General features: G+C 41.9%; 1 protein-coding gene and 1 long non-coding RNA gene across 3 annotated transcripts in view; one reads left to right on the top strand and one right to left on the bottom strand.

The window, feature by feature from the left end:
* The window catches only part of Peli2 (pellino E3 ubiquitin protein ligase family member 2), a 145,315-nt gene extending 143,443 nt beyond the window's left edge, over positions 1-1,872 (bottom strand). For both annotated transcript variants that reach the window (XM_063241128.1, XM_003472490.4), the window contains exon 1: positions 1,598-1,872. Coding sequence is in view for 1 of the 2 variants with exons in the window: in XM_003472490.4 (XP_003472538.1) it covers positions 1,598-1,674 (77 nt within the window). In the remaining variant the exon portion in view is untranslated. The remainder of the gene's footprint in view (positions 1-1,597) is intronic.
* Positions 700-19,638, top strand: LOC134474207 (uncharacterized). Its single transcript, XR_010044874.1, has 2 exons — positions 700-1,273; positions 14,222-19,638. It is a non-coding gene; the product is annotated as an uncharacterized LOC134474207 (long non-coding RNA).
* Positions 19,639-23,085: the final 3,447 nt, after the last annotated feature.

The raw sequence follows: 23,085 nt of genomic DNA, 5'->3' as shown, positions 1-23,085 counted from the left end.
AAGAGAAAATCTGCACAGCATCTGCTTACTACTATTTATGTCCTACGGTCAGGCAGCAAAGCTGACAGTAAGTTCTGTTTGAATGTTATTGTTGCTTTAAGAGAGAAGTACTGTCTCCAGTTGAAAGCTGCAATATGATCCCAGCAGGGCCTCTAGGATTTACCTACCTATTCATTCTTTCACCTGCACTCTTCTGCAGAGTCTAATATTGCTACAAAGTCGGAAACCTACTCTCAAAAAGAGATCACAATTCAAGTATTCAAAAGCCAGACTACCGTGCTCTATTCAGTTTTTACTTCCTGGGAGACCAGCCCTGACCTACTTGAAGAAAGCCATGCCCACCTCCAGCACTCTTTGTCCACCTTAAGGAATTTCCCGCTGAGCACTTGGCAGGGCCCGATATTGCATTTATTATTCATTTACACACGGGTTTCTTTCTGTTTATGTCTGCCACTGCACACTAAAACCAAATGGTTCACTGCCAACTCTTCGGTACTCAAATGGAGCTGGCACATGGGTGGCAACGCTGTCATCCTTTATGTCTCCTGGAAAAGCCTTAGCGGAAGGAGGGTGCATGCCACTGGCAACTTAATGACACAGCCTATGACACCAGGGCAGAACAGGACTAAGTCCTTCCCTTGACTTTGGAATGCTCTGCACAAACATCTCAACAGGACTGCCTCAAAAGGAAATCGTGAAATAAAGTTCTGGCACAAGTTCATCCTATACTCAGTGTCAAGTTCACCGCGTGAAAACACACTTTGAAGCTGGCCACACAAACAAAACCCAACTCCACAAAATGAAGTTGGGCTGCAGCGCAGTTACATAAGACAGAATCCTGGCTTTCCTCCCTGCCATGTCCCTCTTCCCAGAGGACAGGGATATGGTCCTTCCTTGCAGTTCCCACCAGGGAGAAAGCCGCCCATCTGCAGGTCCTCCAAGTCCTAATCCTCCAGCAACAGGACCAAGAAACAGCGCGGTTCCACCAGCTGCCCAAAAGAACTTCCACTCGGTTCTAAGCGGGCACTCAGTGGGCCTTCCGATTGCCTCTTCCCGAGTTCGCCGCCCTGGCCCGCGGATGCGCTGAGCCTACCCAACAGCCCTGGAGCCCGAGTCGCCGGGATCCAGGTGGACGGCGCCAGCGGCACCTCGAGGCAGAACTGGCCCAAGCCCGCATCGCCACTCCCGGACTCGCGCACTCCGGCAACCTTGCACCCCTCGCTCCCGACGGGTTATTAGGGAACAATGAGGCTGTCACTCGGGCTGGAAGTAGGTGAGATCCAACTGCGCCCCTCCGCAAGTGCGGATCCCGGCGGTCCTGCTCGGGCTTGCCGCAGACGCGGGAGCGGGATCTAGGTGCGGGAAGGGGTTGCGGGGTGTCGGGGCACGGGAGGATCTGGAAGTCGGGGGCCGGGGAAGGGTGTCGGGGACCTGGAGAGGGAGGTCCGGAGGATGGGGTCGGGGCGTGGACCGGGTGAGGCCGCTCCGGGCAGCGGCTGCCGAGAGGGGGGCCCCGGCCCCCGGGCGGCCCGCTCCCCCGCGCCCGCCAGCCCCCGCCCGGGAGGACGCAGACCGAGCGGCCCCGGCGCGCACTCACCCCAGCACCACCAGCTCCCCGTACTTGACCGGCTCCTTGCCGGGGGCGCAGGGCTCCTCCGGGCCGGGGGCGAACATGGAGCCCCGCTCGGCCGCCGCCGCCGCGCTCCCCGCCGAGCCCGCGCCGCCGCTACCTTCCCATCCCGGGAACGGGGGCAGCGCGCCGGGCACGGGCACGGCGGCCAGGGGCGCGCGGGGCGGCCAGTCCCGGGGCTGCTCCGCCGTGGCTGCGCGCGGCCGCCCGGGCGAGCCGGGCGAGTGGACAGGGACGCGGACGCCGGGCCGCGCGGCGCCGTGGGCGGGGAGAGGAGGGGAGCGGAGGGGAGGGCAGGGCAGGGCAGGGGAGGGGAGGGCGGGAGCGCGGGGAGGGGCCCGGAGCCCGGCCCCGCCCCCGCGCGTGCTATGTAAACACGGGGCGCGGCGGGCGCGGGCGCCCTTAAAGGCGCCGCTCTGTTTTTCTCCGCGCTTCCTGCCCGAAAGTTGCAGCGCGGAGTCCCCGCCGCGCCGGGCAGCGGAAGCGCCGACTCGCGGGAGAGCCTCTCAGGCTGGAGCGGAGGCGGCGGCGTCGGAGCCCCGGGCCGGGCCAGCGTGGACACTGAAGCTGGATCTGCTGGGCTGTGCCGCCTGGCGCGCCGCGTCCCGGACCAGGACTGCGGGCGGCCCGGTCCGCTACCCAGGAGCCGCCCCTCGCCGCGCCCCTTTCCGTCCCTGAAGAACTTAGAGGAAAGGACCGGGAGGGCTTTTTAGCGAGTACAGTACGACCGTGCCTTCTCACCTTGGGTTAAGCAGTCCACTGTTTGCTTTACTTTTTTTTTAAATGGTTACTACTGTACCTTTAAAAAAAAAATTGCGGACCGTTGAAGCTTTGCTGCCTTCTGTTTTTCATCACGCGCGACTGTTTAACGTTGTTAAGCGCCCAAAATGTGAAGGAACTACACATTATTGCTGGTTACTGCCTATCGAGACTGTGAAATACTTAGAGAAATAGATGCTGCAAGCACTTCCCGATCTGTAAGCAGCAACTGATTGGCTGTGACCCTGAGTGAAAGGCTAGAAAAGAGATAATTGCTTCTGTGGACCTCGCATTGTGTGCGAGGACCCTTCCTGTGACCCTCTGCCTTATTACTGTACTGACACCAACGTTTCCGCTCATTTTACTTCCGTTAGTGACTGACTTTTTAAAAATTAAAGCTTTAGAAATAAATTATTCCACAGCAACTGAAGCTATATCATTGCTGAGCCAAAAATCCATTTTATTAAACTTATTTCAGCCAATCGTAGGAATTCTATACTTCAGCTGAATATTCTACATAGTTTCGGCATATTTTACATAGTCTCCATTGTTTTGTTTGTTGTGAAAGTTTGTTCTAGTTTTAACAATTTTTTCCTGAAGTGTTGAGTTCTGTACTTATGCCAAGGTTGGCATGATTGCTTATGTTGTTGTCACTATACAGGGGACCTCTCTGAATCCTGCTACATTTTGTGCAGGCCCAATATCAAAACACCTCCTGCCCTGCTGTCCATCCTAACTTCCCAAGTTCTATACTGCTGCTGTTCTCCAGGCTACGATGACCACGCCCTTCTCTCTTTCCATGCTGTGCTTTTGTGCATAGCTACATTACACTGTTTAGCTCCATTTTTTCCTTGCTGTGCTATGCATCTGTGGCCAGGAAATAGAAACAAGTATTTATAACCTCCTAGTTCCAATAAAGTAGACTGAGCATTTCCTGGAGGGATGATGCAGTCTTCCCAGAAAGCTAGCACCCAGGACTTCCCAAGGGGCAGCTTTCCACAGAGCTCCCAGAGCATCTTTGAGCATGATAACATGCTTCTTTTGGTCTGTCTTTATCAGAATTACTTAAAGGGAGAGTTCCTTTGATGTTTTTTTGTAGTAATGGAGGCTTTTGATCCTAGGCAGCTCTGGGCTTGTCAGTAAATCAGTTCTATCCGTCTTTGTGAACCAGAAAGCTTCTAACTGGTAAGAGCAATTGTACTGATCAAGTTCAGGAACCTGAACAGGCACCAAGCATGGAAATGCCCGTGAGCAGATGGACTGAGTGATAACTGTGGACTTTGGGAGTTTGTGCCATCTAACTGGGGTATTAGCCATTCATCTCTAGCTGATCATTGCCATGTGACAGTAACAGCTCACTCTGCCTGACTTAATCTTTTTTAAAGCCCCTCAGCCTGGTTATGCCAGATTTCTCAATTTTGAACTGTCACCAATTCATTAAAGCTTTTTTTTCCTATAAACAATTGAGTCCACCAAACCTTGTCTGTTTTCAAGATGGTAACCAAAGTCCACAGATTTGCTTTATCTGATCTCAAGGAAACACATAAAGATACCAAAAAAAACAAAAAAACAAAAAAAACCAAAAAAAACTTCTCATGTGAGATCAAATAGGCTGCAATGGTGCAATCAACTCTCAGAGTTAGTGGCCTGTCACCCTAAAGAAGCCAGTGTACCTCTACAGTATAAGCTCTCCCATGTCAGACGAACCTGCTCACAGCCTAAACCAGTTAGAACTGACCCTGCCCCAGTGTCCTAGCTAATATCGGGAATCTGATTGTAGCATGAATCTATCCTCTCTTGAATGTAATTGTTTTAGTTTATAGCTCCAGGCTAGTAGAACAATCTGGCTGTGCCATCTGCTAACCCACTGACAGCCAGGGTGGGCTTGGCTGTCCTTGATGCCAGGACAGACTCCCGCTCCCTTCCTCCTGACCAGGCCATGTATGTCTCCCAGCCCACTCCCCGGAAGAGGGTGGTCTGGAAACGTGGTCCTCTCTTGGGCTACCAGAAACCATATGTTTACTGCATAAATAAAATAATAATATGCACTTTCTCTCCAATTCTCTCCCTGACTTGAGTACCTCTGTTACTTTAAAATTAAAACATGTAGTAAATAAAAACTTTTTTTCTTTTAACCATCCTTTAAATAAATTCAGTGGACCATTTCCCAGTATTTCTAGAATGAAGAGTCTGATTTTTGGTGACTCTATATTTTTATCTCACGTGTTTATACTTGTAAAGACTAAAACATAAGACAATACCTTGAAAAATATATATATATATTTAGACCAACTCAAGATTTAATATATTTGAAGGAGGGACATTAGCTTACACTTGAGTTTTACACTATATCATTTCATCTTTTTATCTGTTCAAAAAAGTAATGAGTGGTTTGTCAAATGTTTGGAAAATGTGAAAAAAAGGTTTCTTAAAAGCTTTGTTTTAAATCATACATAATCTCTTTATCCATGTGACGGTATTTATCACAAATGTTTGTGTATGAGTATTTCATTCTTTTTATTTTTATTTCACATAGTGGTGATTCCACTACATATAATCACCCAAATACTGTTTGTTATCCTGTTTTTTACTTGGTATTATATGGTGAGTAGTTGTGTCACAGAAACCTTATAAATGGTGTTAGTTTTTGATTAGTAGTATCAACATTTATTAACCATTCCCTTCTATAGAACATTTGAAAGATTTTTTATTTTTCCCTTAAAAATAATAAATATATTTAAATTGTTATTATTTCAAGAAAATAGGTTTCTACAAGTAAAATTACTATGTGAAAGGGTGTAAGCCTTGTAAAGACCGTTTGATATGTGTTTCCAAAGTGTTTTCCAAAATGGCCTCGCCTGCCAGCTTATCCAGCCACCAGCAGTAAATGAGAGTCTGCCCTCGGGGATTCTCGCCAGCATTTTCAAACCTTTACTAATTTGACAGGTGATCATTTTTATTTGCATTTTTGTATTTACTATTGTGAAGCGTGTTTATTTTTGAACTGTGGTAAAAGTGGTATGAGAGAAGCTCCTAATACACGTTTAAGTTTACACACGATTTTGTTCATTATAAGCACAGTATTTTGAATCTTCTGAACTTTTTATCACGTAGCATTGAGTCTTTACACTCCCCGAGTAGTCATTCCCTTTTGCTGTCTCCCTCTGGCCCTTGGTAAGCACCCTTCTCTTTTCCGCATGGATGGGTCTGACTGTTCTAGATGCCTCACGTAAGTGAATTAGGCAGTATATGTGTCCTCCTTGACTAGCTTGTCTCACTTCACACAAGGGTCTCCAGATTTACGTGTGTCACGGTAGGCGACAGGACTTCCGTCTTTTTTGGCTGAATAGTATTCCATTTTCATTATCTATTCATCTTAGAAGGAAATTTAGTTGGCTATTATAAATAATGCTGCAATGAACAGGAGAATACAAATAGCTCTGAGATCTTGTTTTCAGTTCTTTTAGATAAATACCCAAAATGGGGATTGCTAATTCATGCGGGAGTCACGGTTGTCATTTTTGAGGTGCCTGTGTATGTTTTCCACAGCAGCTGCATAAAATGGTGTCTGCCAGCAGTGTGCCTGGGTGTCAGCTTTGTCACACCCTCTCTTTTGCCTCTTTTGCTTTGTTTTTACAGCCATCCTAATGAGGAGGTGAAGTCTCACTGTAGCTTGATTTGCATTTTTCTAATACTAGAGGCACTGAGCATCTTCTGATGTAACTGTTGGGGATTTGTAGAAATGTCTATTCAAGACCTTTGCCCTTGTTCAGGTTGTTTGGGGTTTTGAGCTTCTTTGGTTTGCCATTTGTTTTGCTATGAGGCATTCCTTATGTGGTTTGGGTATTTACCCTTTAACTAAGCATATGGATTGCAAATCTTTTTCCCAAGAGCTTTTAATTTGAAGTATCATCACTTATCTTTTATTGTTTTATTGCAAGTACTTTTGATGTCATATCCAAGAAATCACTGACGTGCTAAATACAACGACGATTTTCTCCTTTGTTTTACTCTCAGAGTTTTACAGTTTGAGGTCTCATTTTTAAGTTTTTAGTTTAGTTAAGTTTTGTGAGTGGTATAAGCCAAAGGTCTAGTTTTGTTCTTTTGTATGTGGAGTTCTAGTTTTCCTAACACCATTTATTAAAGAGACTATCTTTTGCCTATATTCTCGGTACCCTTGTCAAAACTTAGTCGACTGTATAGGCATGATGTATTTACACCTGTTTCCAGTTGCTATAACAAAATGTCTCAAGCTGAGCCCTTTGTAAAGAAAAGATGTTTATTTTCCTCAAAGTTCTGGAGGTCTAAGTGTATGACCCCTTCTGCTCAGCCCTGGTGAGGTCTTTATAATGATAGCAGGAGAAAGAGATCACATAGTGAGACAGGAACCTGCAACACATTAAAAGCTATTAAATGAAAAGCACGTAGCCAATATTATAGTCCACAGTGAAAATCTGCCAGCTTTTCCTTGAAGATCAGTAGCAGGATAATATATCCACCCCTGACACTTCTATTCAAGATGGTACTAGAATTTTGAAGCATTTAAGCAAGAAAAGAACATTAAAAGCTACCCAAATTAGACAGAAAGTCCTAAAATGATCTCTGTTTACAGAGCCAACCTTACACAGAATCACACATAGCAAACTGATTTAATTAATGTCTTATTTAGTTCTAAGGCTGTTGTGATTTTCTGTTTCTTTAGGATTCCATCTTGGTAATTGTACATTGCTAAGAATTTGGCTATTTCTTCTAGGTTATCCAATTTGTCAATGTACAGTTATTTGTAGTAGTCTCTTATCCTTTTTTATTTCTGTAGCAGCAATTTTCATGTTTCTTCTTTTGTTTCTGATTTATTTATTTGAATGTAATTATTCTAGCTAAAGCTTAACAATTCTGATTTACTTAGTTCTACTCTAATTTGATTATTTCTTTTCTCCTGCTAACTTTAGGCTTAGTTTGTTCTTTTTTCTATTTCCGTCCAGTCAGGATGCTTATTTAAAATGTAGGTGTTTAGTGTTATAAACTTCCCTCCTAGTACTGCTTTTGCTGCATCAAGTTCCATATGTTGAGCTTTCACTTTTATTTGTCTCAAAATATTTCATTTCCCTTTTGATTTCTTCTCAGCTCATGAGTTGTTCAGTAGTGTGCTGTGTAATACACACTTATTTGTACATTTTCTATTGTTTTTTCTGCTGTTGATTTCTAATTTCATCCTATTGTGGCTGGAAAATACTTAATATTTCAGTCTTCTCAAGTTTGCTGTAATTTATGATTTAACGTGTGCTTTAGCCCAAAGAAAGTTCTATGTACTCTTGAGAAGAAAATGTGTTTTGCTGCTATTGGTAGCTACATTCGACCCAGTCAGATGGTTGGGTCATATTGAACCCTGTGGTTAGTGTGATCTTAGATTTTTGACCAATAAATTAATTTAAATAAGATGTATCTCCCTAGGATCTGTACAATTGAATTATTGGACCTCACTGAATATATACATACATATACATATACATATACATATACATATACATATATATATACATATACATATATATATATATATATATTCCTCTTCTATTTCCAATAGTTTCAAGCAGTCTATTGCATTTTGCTCATTCTTTTAAAGAAGTTTTAATTATTTCAATAGGTAACATCTACATAGTTTATCAAAACAACTCAGATAATCCAAAGAGTGAAAGTAATTTAATCTCACTTTCATCCTGTGGTTCTCCCTAGTAAAAGCTACTATTGCTGTTTTTCCAACAATATTGTCTGTGCATGTGTATTTAAGAAAATGTACATAAATCAAAGCATACCATGCACTGTTATGCACCTTTATTCACTCATCAAGGAGACCACAGAAGGCTTGATCAGAAGAGTAAATAATAAAGTCACCTGTGTGACCTAGGAGGAACAGACCAAATTTAATGCAGAAAACACAACAAATGCAAATGTCCTGTGACTGAAATGTGAAACAGAAAAAATCCATGTTCTAGAGATAAATGAATGAAACGAAAGGGATATATGATCAAGTTAAACAAGTGAGTAGGTTCCAGAGCACATAGAGAGGGCCTTCAGGGTAATGATATGAAAACTTGATTTGTCTTTGATATTGTAAATCACTGGATAATTGAGCATAGTTGCTCAAATGATACAAAATCATCTAACAATTTTAGCCACGTAGGTATCATAAGAGATCATAAAATGTTTTGACAAAATCAAGGTACACATATTAAAAATTATAAGGTACACATAAAAATCACAATAAGTGATTTTTAATTTTAGAAAATCATTTTTACATGCTTAGCACAAGGGCAGAAGTGCCATTAACAAGGAGGTGATCTTGTAACAATGTCCTACAGTAGTGTACTATAAGAAGGCTCCCTTCCCCTGGTCACCAGACTGGGATGAAGGAGACAGTTACATCAAGGCACGAGAAAGGCATCCTGACATTGTACAGAGAAGCTTGGCTTAGGAATCAGAGCTTCAGATCTACATCCCTCGTCTTTTTATGCTTTAGTTTCTCCTTCTATGAAGGCGAAATAGTAAGTCTTGCCACTGTCTCACTAACTCTAGAAAAAAATCACTGAGATAATGAATGTGATGGTTATCTGTACACAGCTAAGTGTTAAAATATGTAATATTGTGCTTCCTTAATGCCACCGTAGGAGCAGGATGCAGTTCTTGTTGAACCCTTCCTGCACCTGCTGTGTTTGCCAGGCAGTAATACTACAGCTTGGGCTAATGTTTATCCTGAGATTATACTTATACTGAGATTACAGTGATGGACACAGCAAGTGGTACAACTGTGGGTAAGACAGCCATTCTCCAGAAGTCTTAAGGGCTCACGTTTTGGAGGTCATTTCATTCTCCAGGCCACCATGGTTCACACTATCTGTACCTTTCCTGCTGCTGTTATTGTGAAATGTTTCAGTTTTGGCCACCGGAACCTCAGTATCAAAATAAAAAATGAACACAAACGAGAACACTTCGTGAACTGTGAAGTGCTGCATGATAGCATGATTATGAGCAAGTGCCTGTACCGGAAGGTAGGTCTAAGCTTTAGATCTGCCGCTCTCATCACCTTTGGTTAACTTAGATCTGTTCATTTGACCTGAAGGTATGCTGGATGCACTCATTTCATTCTCACCTTTCCAAAATCTTTTACACTCAGCCATTAACACCGCACCTGTGAACTGGTGCATGTGCCTCGCTGCAAGGTCAGCATCCAAAGGCGGGCGCCCACACTCTCTTGGCACAGCCTGGGCACAGCTGAAGAGCGAAGGTGCACGCACACCTGCAGCTCAGCACTGCAGACGCAGGAGCACCCACTGCACGGTAACAGGCAGGAGTCAAACAACTGCCCTGAGGTGGTTAGCAAGACACAAGGACACTGTCCCTTCCCTTGAAGGAACTTAAAGGAAGGTTGCAGTTTAACCACAATAGTGGGAACTTAAGCAATTTAAGATCCACAAAGTCAAAACTGTTAGTTCACAAGACATCTATTCTCCTGGTAAATTTTAGTTCCTTTTCACCTTTCTCTTAGCTTGGTCACCAGTCAGTTACTATATCCTAGAGGACTATTCTCTCTTGTTGTGTTTGGCTCTGGTTTTGTGCCTGACTAAATTCAGCATTCCAGAATGGTCCACTGTTGACCAAAACCAAGCACAAATAGACAACAGAGAAGGAAAGATGCTCACTCATGAAAGAAAAGAACAAAATTTATTTATTCTGAGAAATGATGAAGGTTTTATTAAATTATAAGCAATTGTAGCTGCTCCTTATGGTCTAGACCAAAACAAACAAACAAAAAACTGCAACCAATTTAGAAAATCAAATCTCTTGGCCTCTTTCTCACCTTTTCATGACAGTTTGAAATTCATAGTCTTCTTGCATGTATCACAGACTTGCCCTGTTTGGTACTACAGTGGTACCTTGGTTCACTAACTTAACTTCTTTAAGGATTTGCAGGAAGATGGCAGTGTTTATGAGTCTGTGGGAAAAAATGGCTGTGGTCGTGTTTTCACCCAATGTAGAGTTTACAAACAGAAGCAAAGTTTTGCCAAACATTTTCTGAACTGAACTGTTTGCCTTTGTGAACCAAAGCATTCCTGTATACATCATCTTCAAGAGAAATATCTTTTTTTATTTTTTTGTCTTTTTCCTTTTTTTTTAATCAGTACCGGGGATCGAACTCATGACTGCCTGCTTGCAAGGCAGGCGCTTATGCCGCTGAGCTAAATCCCCAGCCCCTTTCAAGAGAAATATCTTGCAATACTCATTCTATAATAAAATTGTATAGTTCTTAAGTTGAAATATGCTTTACAGATTTTTATTCACAGTTAATTTAATTAAGCAACCTTTGAAGCTAATGATTGTATCATATCTGTTGCTGCAACCCTCCAAAATATAGTGGCTTAAAGCAAAAAGCATTTATCGGTTCCCAAGTCCTCTAAGCTTAGCAGGTTGTTCTTTTGTCTTGACAGCTGTCTCCCTTATGCATTTGCAGCCAGACCTTGGTCAGCTGGGGCTGGACAGTCCCGGTGGCTCCCCTCTCTGTCCATGGCCTCAGGGAGAGTGGCTGCAAGTGCTCCACAGCTAGGTTTCTCCCTCTGTCCCAATGTGAGCTGTTTCCTCAAAACTTCCCAGCCTGGGGGGCCCCCTGAGCATGTTCACAAGGCAGTGGCTTTCCAAGAGGGTGAGAGGTGGAGATGCAAGTTAAAGGATGAGGTGCGAGGAAGGGGCTTATCGGTATCGCTATGCGGGGTGCTGCCCAATAAACATCTGAAGCCTGTGGCTTTGACTCTGGCACAAGGAAGCAGATGGGAAGGATAGCCAAGTTGCTAGTGGAGGCTGGAGTAGCGGAGAAACTACTTCGGGAAGATAGAAAAAGGAATAAACAGCCTTGTGTAGCTGCAGGAACACTTTGTAAACACTGTTTCCCAAGGTAACTTGGAAGGTTAAAAAACTTATGTCTATGGCCAAGTTCGTTTCCAGGCTGAATGTCTATAAAGTGTCAGTGAGTTTGTTCTAGGTGCAATTAGTTACAGGAAGAAAGGAAAACTAAAGAATGCTTGCTCCATTAATAAGCAACACTTAAAGAAAGTATAAGGGAACCTGGACTTGCTAGGTTAGAAAATGAAGTTTCCTCATCTTCAGACTTTCCAGCCAGCAAAATGTTCTCACAGTGTGAACTTAAAGTCAAATTAATGGACCGAGTCCTTTAAGATTCCAGAGGATTTAAGGTGGTGCTTCCTGAAACTTCTCAGCTTGACAGTTAGTTGACTTTTCAACACCATGACAAAATATCTGGGAAGACAACTTCAAGGAAGAAAGGTTTATTTTGGCTCCTGGTTCCAGTCCCCAGTGGGCTGGATTGATTTCTGTGGGCCTGTGATAAGGCGGTGATATCACAGCAGCAGGAGCATGTGGGAGGAGGCCGCTCGCCACAGGGTAGCCAGGCAGTAGAGAGAGAAAACAAGAGAGTGAGACAGCAAAACAGAGACGGGGGAAGAGAGAGAGAGAGAGAGAGAAAGAGAGAGAGAGAGAGAGAGAGAGAGAGAGAGAGAGAGAGAGAGACAGAGACAGACAGAGAGAGAGACAGAGAGAGAGAGAGAGACAGAGACAGAGAGAGACAGAGACAGAGACAGAGACAGAGACAATCCTATACAGCTGTGCCCCTTCTACCTGCTTCTTTCAAGGAGGTCCCACCACCCAGGTTTTTATCACTGCCCAGTAATGCCATCAAATCATGAGTCCTTCAGCAGGTTAATTCTCTCATGACTCAGAGCCTTCCTGATCCAGCCATCTCCAAAATGTTCTACCTCTTAACATTGGTGTGAGGCCAATGATAGGGGACATAATGATAGGGCTCCACACATAAGCCTTGGGAACGTTTCACACCAAGAGCACAGAATATCAAAAGGACTTCCCCAAATCCTGAGGGATGAAGTCTATCTCAAAAAGAATTCTACGTCTTTTGGAGCATGGATTGAACCCAAATAAAATGTGTATAAAGTTCCACACAGTTTCTTCAGGAAGCTTACAGAGATATAATCAAGTAAAGTAAGTTGCAGATAGTCAAAAAGCGTGCAGTGATCATTGTGACATACATACACCAATGAAACTGTCACCACAATAGGGAATCAAGAGAAACATTTCCACATTCATAAAACTTTCTTCCTCTCTTCCTTCTTATCTGCAAGCAAATGTTGGTATGATTTATGTTGCAAAATGTTAGTTTTAATTTATAAGAATGTTACACAAATTGAATCAAGAAATATGTACTCCTTGCTGCCTGGGTTCTTTCACCCAACATAATAATTTTCAGATTCATCTGTATCATTTTATATATATATATATATATATCAATTATTTATCCTTTTTAGTACGTGTAGTAGCTTTCTGTTGTACAGATACACCATCATTTATTCACACATTCAGCTGTCGGTAGATATTTGGGTTGTTTTACAGGTTGCATGGTTTTGCTGTTACTCTGTTTTGGCTGCTTCAACTACAGCTACTAGGAACATCGGAACACTGATGTGAGAGTGTGTGAATGAAGGTGTTTGTGTAAACAAACGTGTTTATCTCTTTTGACTGAATACCTAGGCATAGAAGGGTTGTATCATGTACATGGTACATTTAGAACAGTGGAATTTCTTATCTGCAGTGATCAGTTGCTCCAGCTGTTCCACTATATTCCAAATACAAATTCTTTGTCTAATACATTTATGCATTTTTTTTCTCATGTATGACTTGCATTATTGTTTTCTCATAATAATTTTTCCCACAAGAAAATTTTGGTGAATCTAATTTATTAGTGTTTTTCTTTCATGGTTTAGCTTTATCTGTTCTAGGAAACATTTGTGTATCTAAAGATTGCAAATATTTTGTGCTTGGCTTCCTTGTAGAAGTTTTATAATTTTAATTTTTGCATTTATGTCTATGATCCATTTCCAGTTAATTTTTTATTGCATAATGTGAGATATGGGTTCTATTTGACCTGAAATCTTTTGCAGAAAAGACTTTTCCCATTTACTTAGCATCTCTGTCAAAGAATGAATTATGCCTACATGCATGAGTTGACTTCTGGACTATGTTTCTATTGGTATCTTTGTCTTTTGCCAATACTAAACTGTCTTGACTAAGGTAGCTTGATATTAAGTCGATGCCAGAGAGGATAAGTCTTCCAAGTAGCACTTTATTTATATGAGGTCTCTTGTTTTTCCACATAAATTTTAGCATCAGCTTGCTAATTTTTACAAAATATGCTGCTGAAATATTGATTGATATCCTGTTGAGCCAGTACTGTATTAAACTTTGTAATCCATGAATATGATGTTTCTGGTTATTGAAGTCTTTTTCTGCAGCACTATTTCCACTTCAGCACAGTTTTCATTTACTTCCATTTTTAAAAATTTTATTTCCTGATATCGTGAGGTCTTTTTTGGCATAACTATCAATGAAATCTTTTTAAAAATCTGTCCATACATAAAAATGGAAAACTTTAAATATTACATTTTATCTTATGAATATTTGTAACCAGTTAACAAGTGAAATAAAGTGAACTATACTCTCCTTCTGTTTATTGTATTTTTCTTAAGGATCTTTGGTTGCAAGTGTCAGAAACCCATTCAGCCTATTTTAAACAAAGAGTAGCAATTTGTTTTGTAGGTAGCTTTGGGAAAACAAGGGCCACCTTAGGTACTAAACCAGAAAATCTTACTAGCCACTAAGAAAGCTAATCTCAGTCTGTTTTCCTCTGAGGCTGACTGTATACGTAAGTTCTGTTTAATTCTTTCCTTTTAAAACTTTTCCATTCTCCCTTTGCAGGCACTTTTGACTGCTTCTCTACCTACTTTACGAAGGATGGCCATCTCACCGTCTAGTCCCCCAAGTTATGTGATCTTACTTCCTGTGACTAATGAAAACTGTTTGGGCTCTCTCAAATCTCATTCCAAATTCCAGGAGCAGACTGTCTTGGGCCGGGTGACTGCTCCCAACCCCGTCCGACGGGGTTTCAAAGTCAAGTTCCTGGGGCTGAGACAGCGGGTGCAGGAGCAGTTTTTAGACAAGACAGGATACAGCTGTGAAACGCTTTCAAACTGTCTACTCCAACTATAACTGCAATGGAGAGAGAGCAGGAAAACTGGAGTGTAAACAGAATGTGAAAGTATAGAAGAAGTTATATTTAGTACCATGTAAGCGATAAAAATGGGTAAGGAGAACATAGCCAGAGAAGACGCCCTAACGGAGGAGAAAACAATGGTAAAAGCTTAGCCCGCTGAGGGGACTGACGTGTAGGAGGAATAATTTGAGTTTGAAGAAGAGGCTTTCTGGAAGATTTCTGAAGTAGGAGCAAATTTGACATTTATTCCCATAAAATGAAGACTCAGTGGGCATCCACTCTGTGCCAGGCCCTAATACTGAGCCCTTGGGAATATCTTCCTGAGACTTTGTAGGGCGTGCATTTCTAGCCCTATGCATTATAGAGACAAAGTCAGAACCACATGGTGACACCTGGAAAAGAAATCAGAGAAGCTATCGCCTTTAGTGTAATATTTCGCTTCTCATTGTTTGATTTTCTCATCTGTAATTGAAGGTAAAGTGTGGGTAGTGTTCCACTTCCTGCAAGAGGTACAAGATATGCAAATCTGGATTTTAGTGTAGATTGTTAGCAATAAACCAGTAAAAATCTGGAGCAGAAGCCAGATTGCTCTGACCCTGCAGCTGATCACTATATGGCCTTCCACGAGCTTTCATCTCTCTGGCCTTATTACTGAAACACAGAAAGTAATAGCACCAGGAACACGACAGGCATATTTGGTCTATGCCAGGCCCCTTCGTACAGACTTCTCACAAATGTAGTGACAGCTAAGTGAGGTGGAGACTGTTGTCTTCCTTGCCAGTACAGAGATGAAGAAATGAAAGTAGAGTCTACGCACTTTGAGATTAAACTTTTCTCAGTTACTAAGTGGTAGAGCTGGGCAATAGACCTAAAATATCTGGTTCCACACTGCAATATACTGGGGTCCTCTTATCCATTATGAGCAGCAGTTTTTGTCAAAATACTCCTAGTAGGAATGACCCCTAGTGAGCTAATGTATCTCCTGCCCCAAAGTCATAGAAAACACAGTTACTGTAAGGGGGACTTGTGGTCTATGCTGCACGACCCTCCAGTGAGTGCTTCAAGTTCTTCAGCTGGGCAAATGTCCAGTCCTCCTTTGGGCACACTGAAGTGTCCTTCTCTGCAGAGGCTGAAAAGGTACAGGCACAGGCTTACCAGCCCTCTGTGGACCATGTGTCTTTGTGGCAGAGTCCTTAGCTAGCTGTCAGGCGGGTCCTCAGCAGCACGGGTGAGGCAAGGACAAAACTTGTTGCTCCCGGAAAGTACGCCAATGTGCAAATGTTTTGTATTTCCACTAGCTCCAAATTTGCTAAAATTTCATTATTACAATCAATGTCAAAGTATCAAGTTTCATTATCTAATGTAAGTTGACAGTCCTTAGCCTTTTAACATGAAAGCAGGAAAGATGCTGTTGAAGTTAGGTCCTTTTATTGACAAGAAACAGTTCCTCTCCATGCTTCTAGAGTAGAGAGGTTTGCACAAGTCTCCCTAGAATGAAAAAGCTACCAGGGAGCTGCAGGGACCCATGTGCTGTCTGTCTCTCAGCACAGCTTGATTGCTAATGTGTTACCGCTTTTCTCTTTCTCTCTACAGGTGGACTCCGTCTGTTGACTCAGATTTTTCTTCACAGTTTGGTTTTTGGAGAGTACAATGGAAAACAAGTCCCTCTTATAATGTCCAGCTTTTGTCATTCATAGTACTTCCCGGATCTTTTTTCTTGCACTTATTAGTTCACATTCTTGAGAAAAGGAATCTGATTGACTCAATATGTTTTGAACATGGGGTCAGAAGCATGTTGACCTTAGGGTTAGGGTCAGGCAAGGAAGAGTCACCTAGTTAAAAATTGGACTGGATATCGTGGTGCACACCTGTAATCCCAACACTTAGGAGCCTAAGGCGGGAGAGTTGTTCCCAGTTCGAGACCATTCTGGGTTACAAAGTGAGTTCAAGGCCAGCCTGAGCTGCATAGTGTGACCTTGTTTCAAAAAGGCAAAAAGGAAAAAAGTAAACAAGGAAAGAAATTGTGGCAGCCAACCACACACTCTCATATACTATGTACCCTGCCCTTCACGCTCTTAGGGACAGTGCTCTTTAGTGCGAACATGATGGGCCAACTAGTGTAGGTGAAATAGTTGGGGTAGTGAAGCAAGTTCTTGGTAGCAGGGTGTTAAATTGCCAATTTTAAACATTAAATAAAAATTAGACCATTTTAAAATATGCAATTCATATTCATTCCTAGAAATATTTATTTTTTAATTGTTAAGATGTAAGATTACTGATACTTTCCAAAGTTAATTCATCAGCAAATCTATGTGTTATTTTGAAGAAAGCAACTTTTTTACATGAATAAATTATCAAAAATAATTTCAAGGTTACTTATAGCCTCTTTTCACTTTTTAAGGTTCAAAAATGTCCTCAAATTTTCCAGTCTTTCCCCTAGAGTTTGATTTCTACTCTCTCTGACATCACTTTAATTTAGGACAAATAGTCATTACAAATGAAACTCCTAGAAGAAGAAACAAGAAATGTTCAAAGAATTTATCACTGTTTGGCTTCTAATCTTCAAGGTCAGGGCTCATAAGATCAACCCTAGAGATAAGTTTTTGGGGAACAGCTAACAATTTCAGATAACAATGTATTTTAGCAATACAAAAGGAAGCAGTACAAAGCACAAAGACTGAAACTCATTTTCTTTATTTTTATTTTAAATGTTCTCATGAAAACCTAAAGAATCTTTTCCCCAAAGACAGATTTTCATGGTATGTCCTGAAGATTATTATGCCATATTTGTCCATTATTTCCTCTTGTCTACACTCATTTCTTAAGGACTTTTCATGCCAAAACCCTGAAAAGATCTGACCAATTTCCCCTCAGTAATTAGACTAAGAATTTGATGGAATTCAGGTTTGACCATTCAAATCCTCTCTCCCAGAAAATTTGGAAACTGAAACATAGGGATTGAATAAATTGTGAATATAATTAATACAAGCTGAGCATTCCTAATCCAAAGATTGGAAATGTAAAACAATCCGAAATTTGAAACTTTTGAATACCTACATGATGCCCCAAGCAGAAAATTCCCCACCATGAAATTGTTACGTGCACAAAATTGTTAAAAACATTTAAATTTCTTTCAAGCTATGTGTATAAGTACAGTACATATAAAATATAAATGAAGTTTCTGTTTAAACTTCAGTTTTCTCCAAAATCTGAAACAATATCCCAAATTTAGAATACCACTTGTCCCACGTGTTTGTGTAGCAGATATTCAACCTGTCTTAGAACTGGCCTTAGAGCATCCCAAAGGCAAATGTAGCTGAAGTTATTGGGAAATAGACCCTGAAGCTAGGGAAGAAGCTCATCATCATAGGAAGATGGCGCTGACCTGCAAAGAAATGTAAAGATGATTACTGAGAAAGACCAAGAGAAGTTACCTGCCTGAAGATGTTTGAGCTCCTGTATGGTTCCAGCTATATCATTAGAGCAGTGGCATTTCTTCAGACCTCTACAATAATTTTTTCTTTGCTTGAATTAGCTGGAATATGTTTCCTTTTGCTTAATGAGAGTAAGATAATTGTTTCCTGTGAGCATTATATATAATGTGGATGAAGACAGAGCTTGGGAGTACATCAAAACACAGAAGAGGATAGCACCCAGCCCTTCCAATGTTCTATGGAGGAAATGTATGTCATACACCTTTGCAAGAAATAGCAGTTTAATCCAGAAGAGATCTGATGATCAACTCCTGCTACCGCGATGGAAATTAATAAAAAAATGTTTTTCCCAGCGAGATAGATTGTTCAGTCACTGTGATCCCTCAGTGAGTTATGTTGAGTGTCTGATGCTTGAACAGCTCAGGGTACCTCAGAAGATCAGATGTGTTACAAATAAATTGTTTCCTGGAGAATAATGGGGTGAGTCAGCTCCGATATAACATACTTTAACCCAGTGGACACTAATGTTAATTTTGAACAAAAAGCATTGAGCTGGAAAGTTGGAAGTTTTGAATCACACACAAAGAAATCGGTCCTTTCTTCCATAATCTTCTCTGACAGTGAATTCCAAGTTTCGACAAAGTGCTATGAATGAGTTTCTGAGACAGTTCCGAACAAACACCAGACATTTACTATGAACAGGTGTAGGTACACTTAGTTTTTGTCAAGGAGCTATTTACTAAAAAGTGAACTGAAAGAAGCACAACCAAATGGTTTTATATTCTGTAAGAGATACCATTTATATCTTCCTCTTTGTGTTGAAGCCTGAATATTGTGTTGGTAGAGTCGTAGCTAGAGATCCTGTGACTCTCTCTGATCTCCTGATATTTGTTTAAATTAGGAACAAGTGCAATTCTAAATAATGCCATTATAACTTGCCAAGAGTATTAATAACTGAAAATCCCTGAGTTGTTCACAAAGTCTAGGAAAGTCCATGATAGCCCTGGAAAGCACAGTGTCAGTCTTTAAGCAATGACATGATACTTTGTTACTGAAGAAAAAAGCAGACCGTGTAACCCTCCGAATCTCCAGGTCCTGTGCAAGTTGAAGCCTTGGTCATCAGCACAGGATGCAAGGCAAAAGAGGGCTTCCCAGCCCATGAGCTGCATCTGTCGGTCTGGTGGATAGAATGAAACACAGTATACAAATGGCTTTGGGTTCCCAAGTTCAGTTTGCCTCTTTCTTCCATGACAGCTCAAGGAACTTTCTCAGAAGTAGCTAAAAACCCAAGCATGTTGGGAGCTGCCGACACCGGTCGCCTTACTTGGCGGACGTAGGGCCTGTGGGTGGGAGCGGAGCCTGAGCTAGATTGCCCCTCCCATCGAGTGAGTCAAGTTGGCGCCTGCTTCCTGCCCCCTGATTGCGCTGGCGACTTAAACAACCCGCTCTGTAAGATAGTCTGCCTAGCAACAACTGATGTTAGCCAATCAGCCCGCATCGCGCGCTTTGAACTGATTGGCCACTGTTACCCTATAAAAGTAAATGCCTCTCCCGCCACAAGGAAGAAGCACAGAGAGGAAGCACAGAGAGAGATAGAGAAAGTCCACCGGCGAGAAAGGGCTGGTGGCAGAGTGGAGGCCTCGCGGGGCCCATGCGGAGACAAATAAAGGCAAGGTTGCACACCGCCAGACTTTGTCGTGTGTCTTTCCTGCCGGCCGGGAGCGACCTCGACACAAGCATAGCTTAAATTAGGTCTATAGAGAGAGAATCATGGGTGAGAAGATATTTAGAAAGCATCACAAAGATTCACAGTCTTGCCTAAGACTTTCATGATTGTAAGGCTGAGTGCCTATCAAAGGATGGCTGAAGACCAAGCAAAACACAAACCTTTTCAGGGTGTAGTTACTGGTCACTTCATGGTCTGGTAGAGCAAAGGATAAATTCTTGAAAATGTCAGGTATTCTGTAAGGTATATTCTTAGAAAGAGGAAAAAATAGGCCTTTCAGAATTCAGAATTATTATCTAAGATAAAAGTCATTGTTCACATCCAACATGAGTGTATAAAGACAAACACAAGTGTTGCAAAATTAGTCCCTAGAGTGTCATAATCAAATCAAGGGATTTTTGACTATTCCAGATTATTCAGCCACATCCCCTAAACGTTATGCTATGAATAAGCACGGGACTACATTGGGCTTCTCTCAGTTGGGATTCAAATGAATTCTGGCAAAAATCCCAGGGAGGTGGAAGGTGGTAACTGTGGAAGACAGAAAGAACAGGCAGATGGATATCAGATGAAATTGGCTTTGACTCTCAGGGCCACCGTTCATCATATCTGACTTTGAGCAAGCAGTCAAACACTTCTGAACCTCAATTCTTTTCCCTTCAAAATCATAATATTAATAACCATCCCATACGGTTATTGGGAGAATTAAGATAGGGAACATGTGGAGCGTTAATACCTAGCGCGTGGTGAGCACTCATTAAAGATCAGTCCTCCTCAAGTGGGGCTTAGAAATAATTGACATTTCATAGTCTGCATCTCATTGTGCTACTCTTATTTCTTCCCTGAGCACAGAGAGGTCAGCAAATGGAGCTGACCAAAGCCTTATGTTACTGTTCTCTAGCCAGGCAGCTTGGGGACAGTTAGTAACCTCTTGGTTTCCACTGTAGATGAATCAAATTAATGGAGGTAAAACACTTAGCACACTGTCTGGCTCATAGTGAGCACTGTAGAAGTCACTATCTTCACTACCTTTACTATTACATATATTTTGAGTAAAACATACATGTCATCAAAGAAGCATATTCCTGATTGGCTTTTTCCTCTATTTTTCAACTCATATACGTCTTTGAGCCATCTTGGTATTTTTTATGCTTTCTAATGTCAGATTACTCTTTTCCAAACATGACTGCAACAGTAGTTCCCATATTACCTGATCTTCTACAGTGTGACCTGTCACTTCTTCATCAGTATACAGTATCCTCTATTCCTTGAGTCTGGTGGGCATGTGATGGTTTTGGCCAGTATAATACGGTCAGAGTGAAATTATGAGTGATAACTGGTGATTAGCTTTTGCCTTAGCTAGTGTACACTGGTATTGGGAGCCCAGAGGCTGCCATGTTCATAAGGACCCTGAGTCACATAGAAAGGCCAGATGGTGATAGTCTGGTCAGAGTGTTTATAAGTCACCTCTCACCTAAGACAGGAAATTGAAGCAGCTGCAGAGGAGATCACCGCCTTTAGGGAGCAGAACCAACACTGCTCTTCTGCACCCCACCCAAATTCCTGACCCATGGTGTGGGTGAGCTTAATCAACTGGCTATTGTTTGAAGTTGATATATTTTGGGGTAGTTTGTGATGCAGCAATAATAACTAGAGTTCTTTTTTTGAAGGGAAAAAGATCCATTATCAATCTTCATGGAATTAACATGAAAAAACACTTTTTGAACAGAAAAGATGGCCTTATAATTATTCATGGATGTAATTTGAAAAATAGATGTTTTAATTCTATTTTTCTTTTATGAGTTAACAGATAGGACCTGGACAGGTCTTTATGTATTACCTATCAAAAAGCTTGCATGGTTTTCTTGCTCCAACATGTGTAAAGTTACAGTATCTTTCTAGAATTAGAATTCCTAAAGAGAATTTTGTTTTGTTTTGTTTTGGGAGTTGAAGCAACAGAAGTTTCTCTGGTGTTTTCTAACTCTTTAACAGAAATTTTTTAGAAATGTCAAGCAGCTGTATGTGGTTACTGCTGAGTATTTTAAATAGCTAATGGCCTCCTTAGCTGAATTACTCACTGCAACTTGCTAATGTAGTAAGGGGGTCTCCATCAGTGAGCCTTTCTAGATGTGTTTGAATCCCTCCTAGCACTGTGGCCACTCTTGTGGCACCAGTATGGGAAGGCCAGTCCTGTGGTTTCAAAACTGGAAAACTCCTGAGTAGGTACATAGGACATCAAGCAAGACAGGGTCAGCCGTGTAAAATAAGGACGTAGAATCCCATTTCTTAAGATTCTTAAAGGAAGCTTTTCTGAGAATAACCAACTGGTGCTCTCTTCCGTGTGTGTGTGTGTGTGTGTGTGTGTGTGTGTGTGTGTGTGTGTTTGTGTGTGTGTGTTCAGGCCATCATGATTTCAAATCAGAAGTTCTAGTAAGAGCTGATCCTCACTTTCCTATACTATGAGCTCCTATAACCTCCTCGCAGGCAGGCAGTGCTGTTCTGTGGGTTAGTCTTTGAGGGAGGTTGGTACCACACAACAGGACATAAGAGGTGAGGGTGCTGAGCAGCAACAGATTGTCCTTGTCACATGGTCACACTCTGAAGCGCTTTAAGCCTCTGTCTTTGTAAGCAGCTGCTCTCTGCTGGCCCATTCGCCGCTTCTCTCTCCTGTGAAAACATCTTCCGAGGACACCTCTCACAGACGAGGCTCATCTGTCTCCTGTCAATGCAACTTCATCCTGCAAGTTATTTAAATTCGCTGATCCTTGGCTTTTAAAACAATCATGTCATGTCCCTGTGTTGCAAGACTTTTGTAAGAGTTAAAGAAATAACATCAGTAGAACCTTAAATTGTGCTTAGAATGTAACTAAACGTTCATTGTACACTTGCGGCTATTTACAATAAATAAGTGCTGATTAACCACCAAAAAGAAACTGCTGGAGTCCCAGATGTTGGGAGCAGTGACAAGGAACAGCCCTCTCCTGGAGACTCTGAGCAAGTGAGGCCCTGGCAACATCTTAGAACAAGCTTTAGAACAAGAAAGAATGAATCTTTTGTTGTTCAAAACCAGTCAGTTTGTGAAAACATACTATGACAGACCTGTGAAATGAGTGTACGCAGGAAGCCATAGCACTCTCAGAGCTCATCCTACACAGACCTTCCTGGGAAGGGCAGAAGTGCAGACTGGCCTCACCCTGCTGGGCAAAGAAGCTGAAAGATTCAGCTCCCGGGCCCTCCCAGAGCTAAGATTCAGTCCCATTGTTGCCGTTTCACAGGTCTCCCTAAGGAGTAACACTGCTGATTTTGAGAGTGGATCTTACGGTCCCAAATGCATGTTTAACCAGTAAAATATTTTGTTTTATCTCTTTGCCACTGCGTCTCCTGAGCTGGGGCCCTAAGTCCCAGCTTT

Source organism: Cavia porcellus, unplaced genomic scaffold (assembly GCF_034190915.1).
Source record: "Cavia porcellus strain 051 isolate PalLab524CR breed Dunkin Hartley unplaced genomic scaffold, mCavPor4.1 scaffold_31, whole genome shotgun sequence".
Taxonomy (NCBI): domain Eukaryota; kingdom Metazoa; phylum Chordata; class Mammalia; order Rodentia; family Caviidae; genus Cavia; species Cavia porcellus.
The sequence above is the reverse complement of the archived record's forward strand: the minus strand, read 5'-3'. Positions and strand labels throughout refer to the sequence as shown.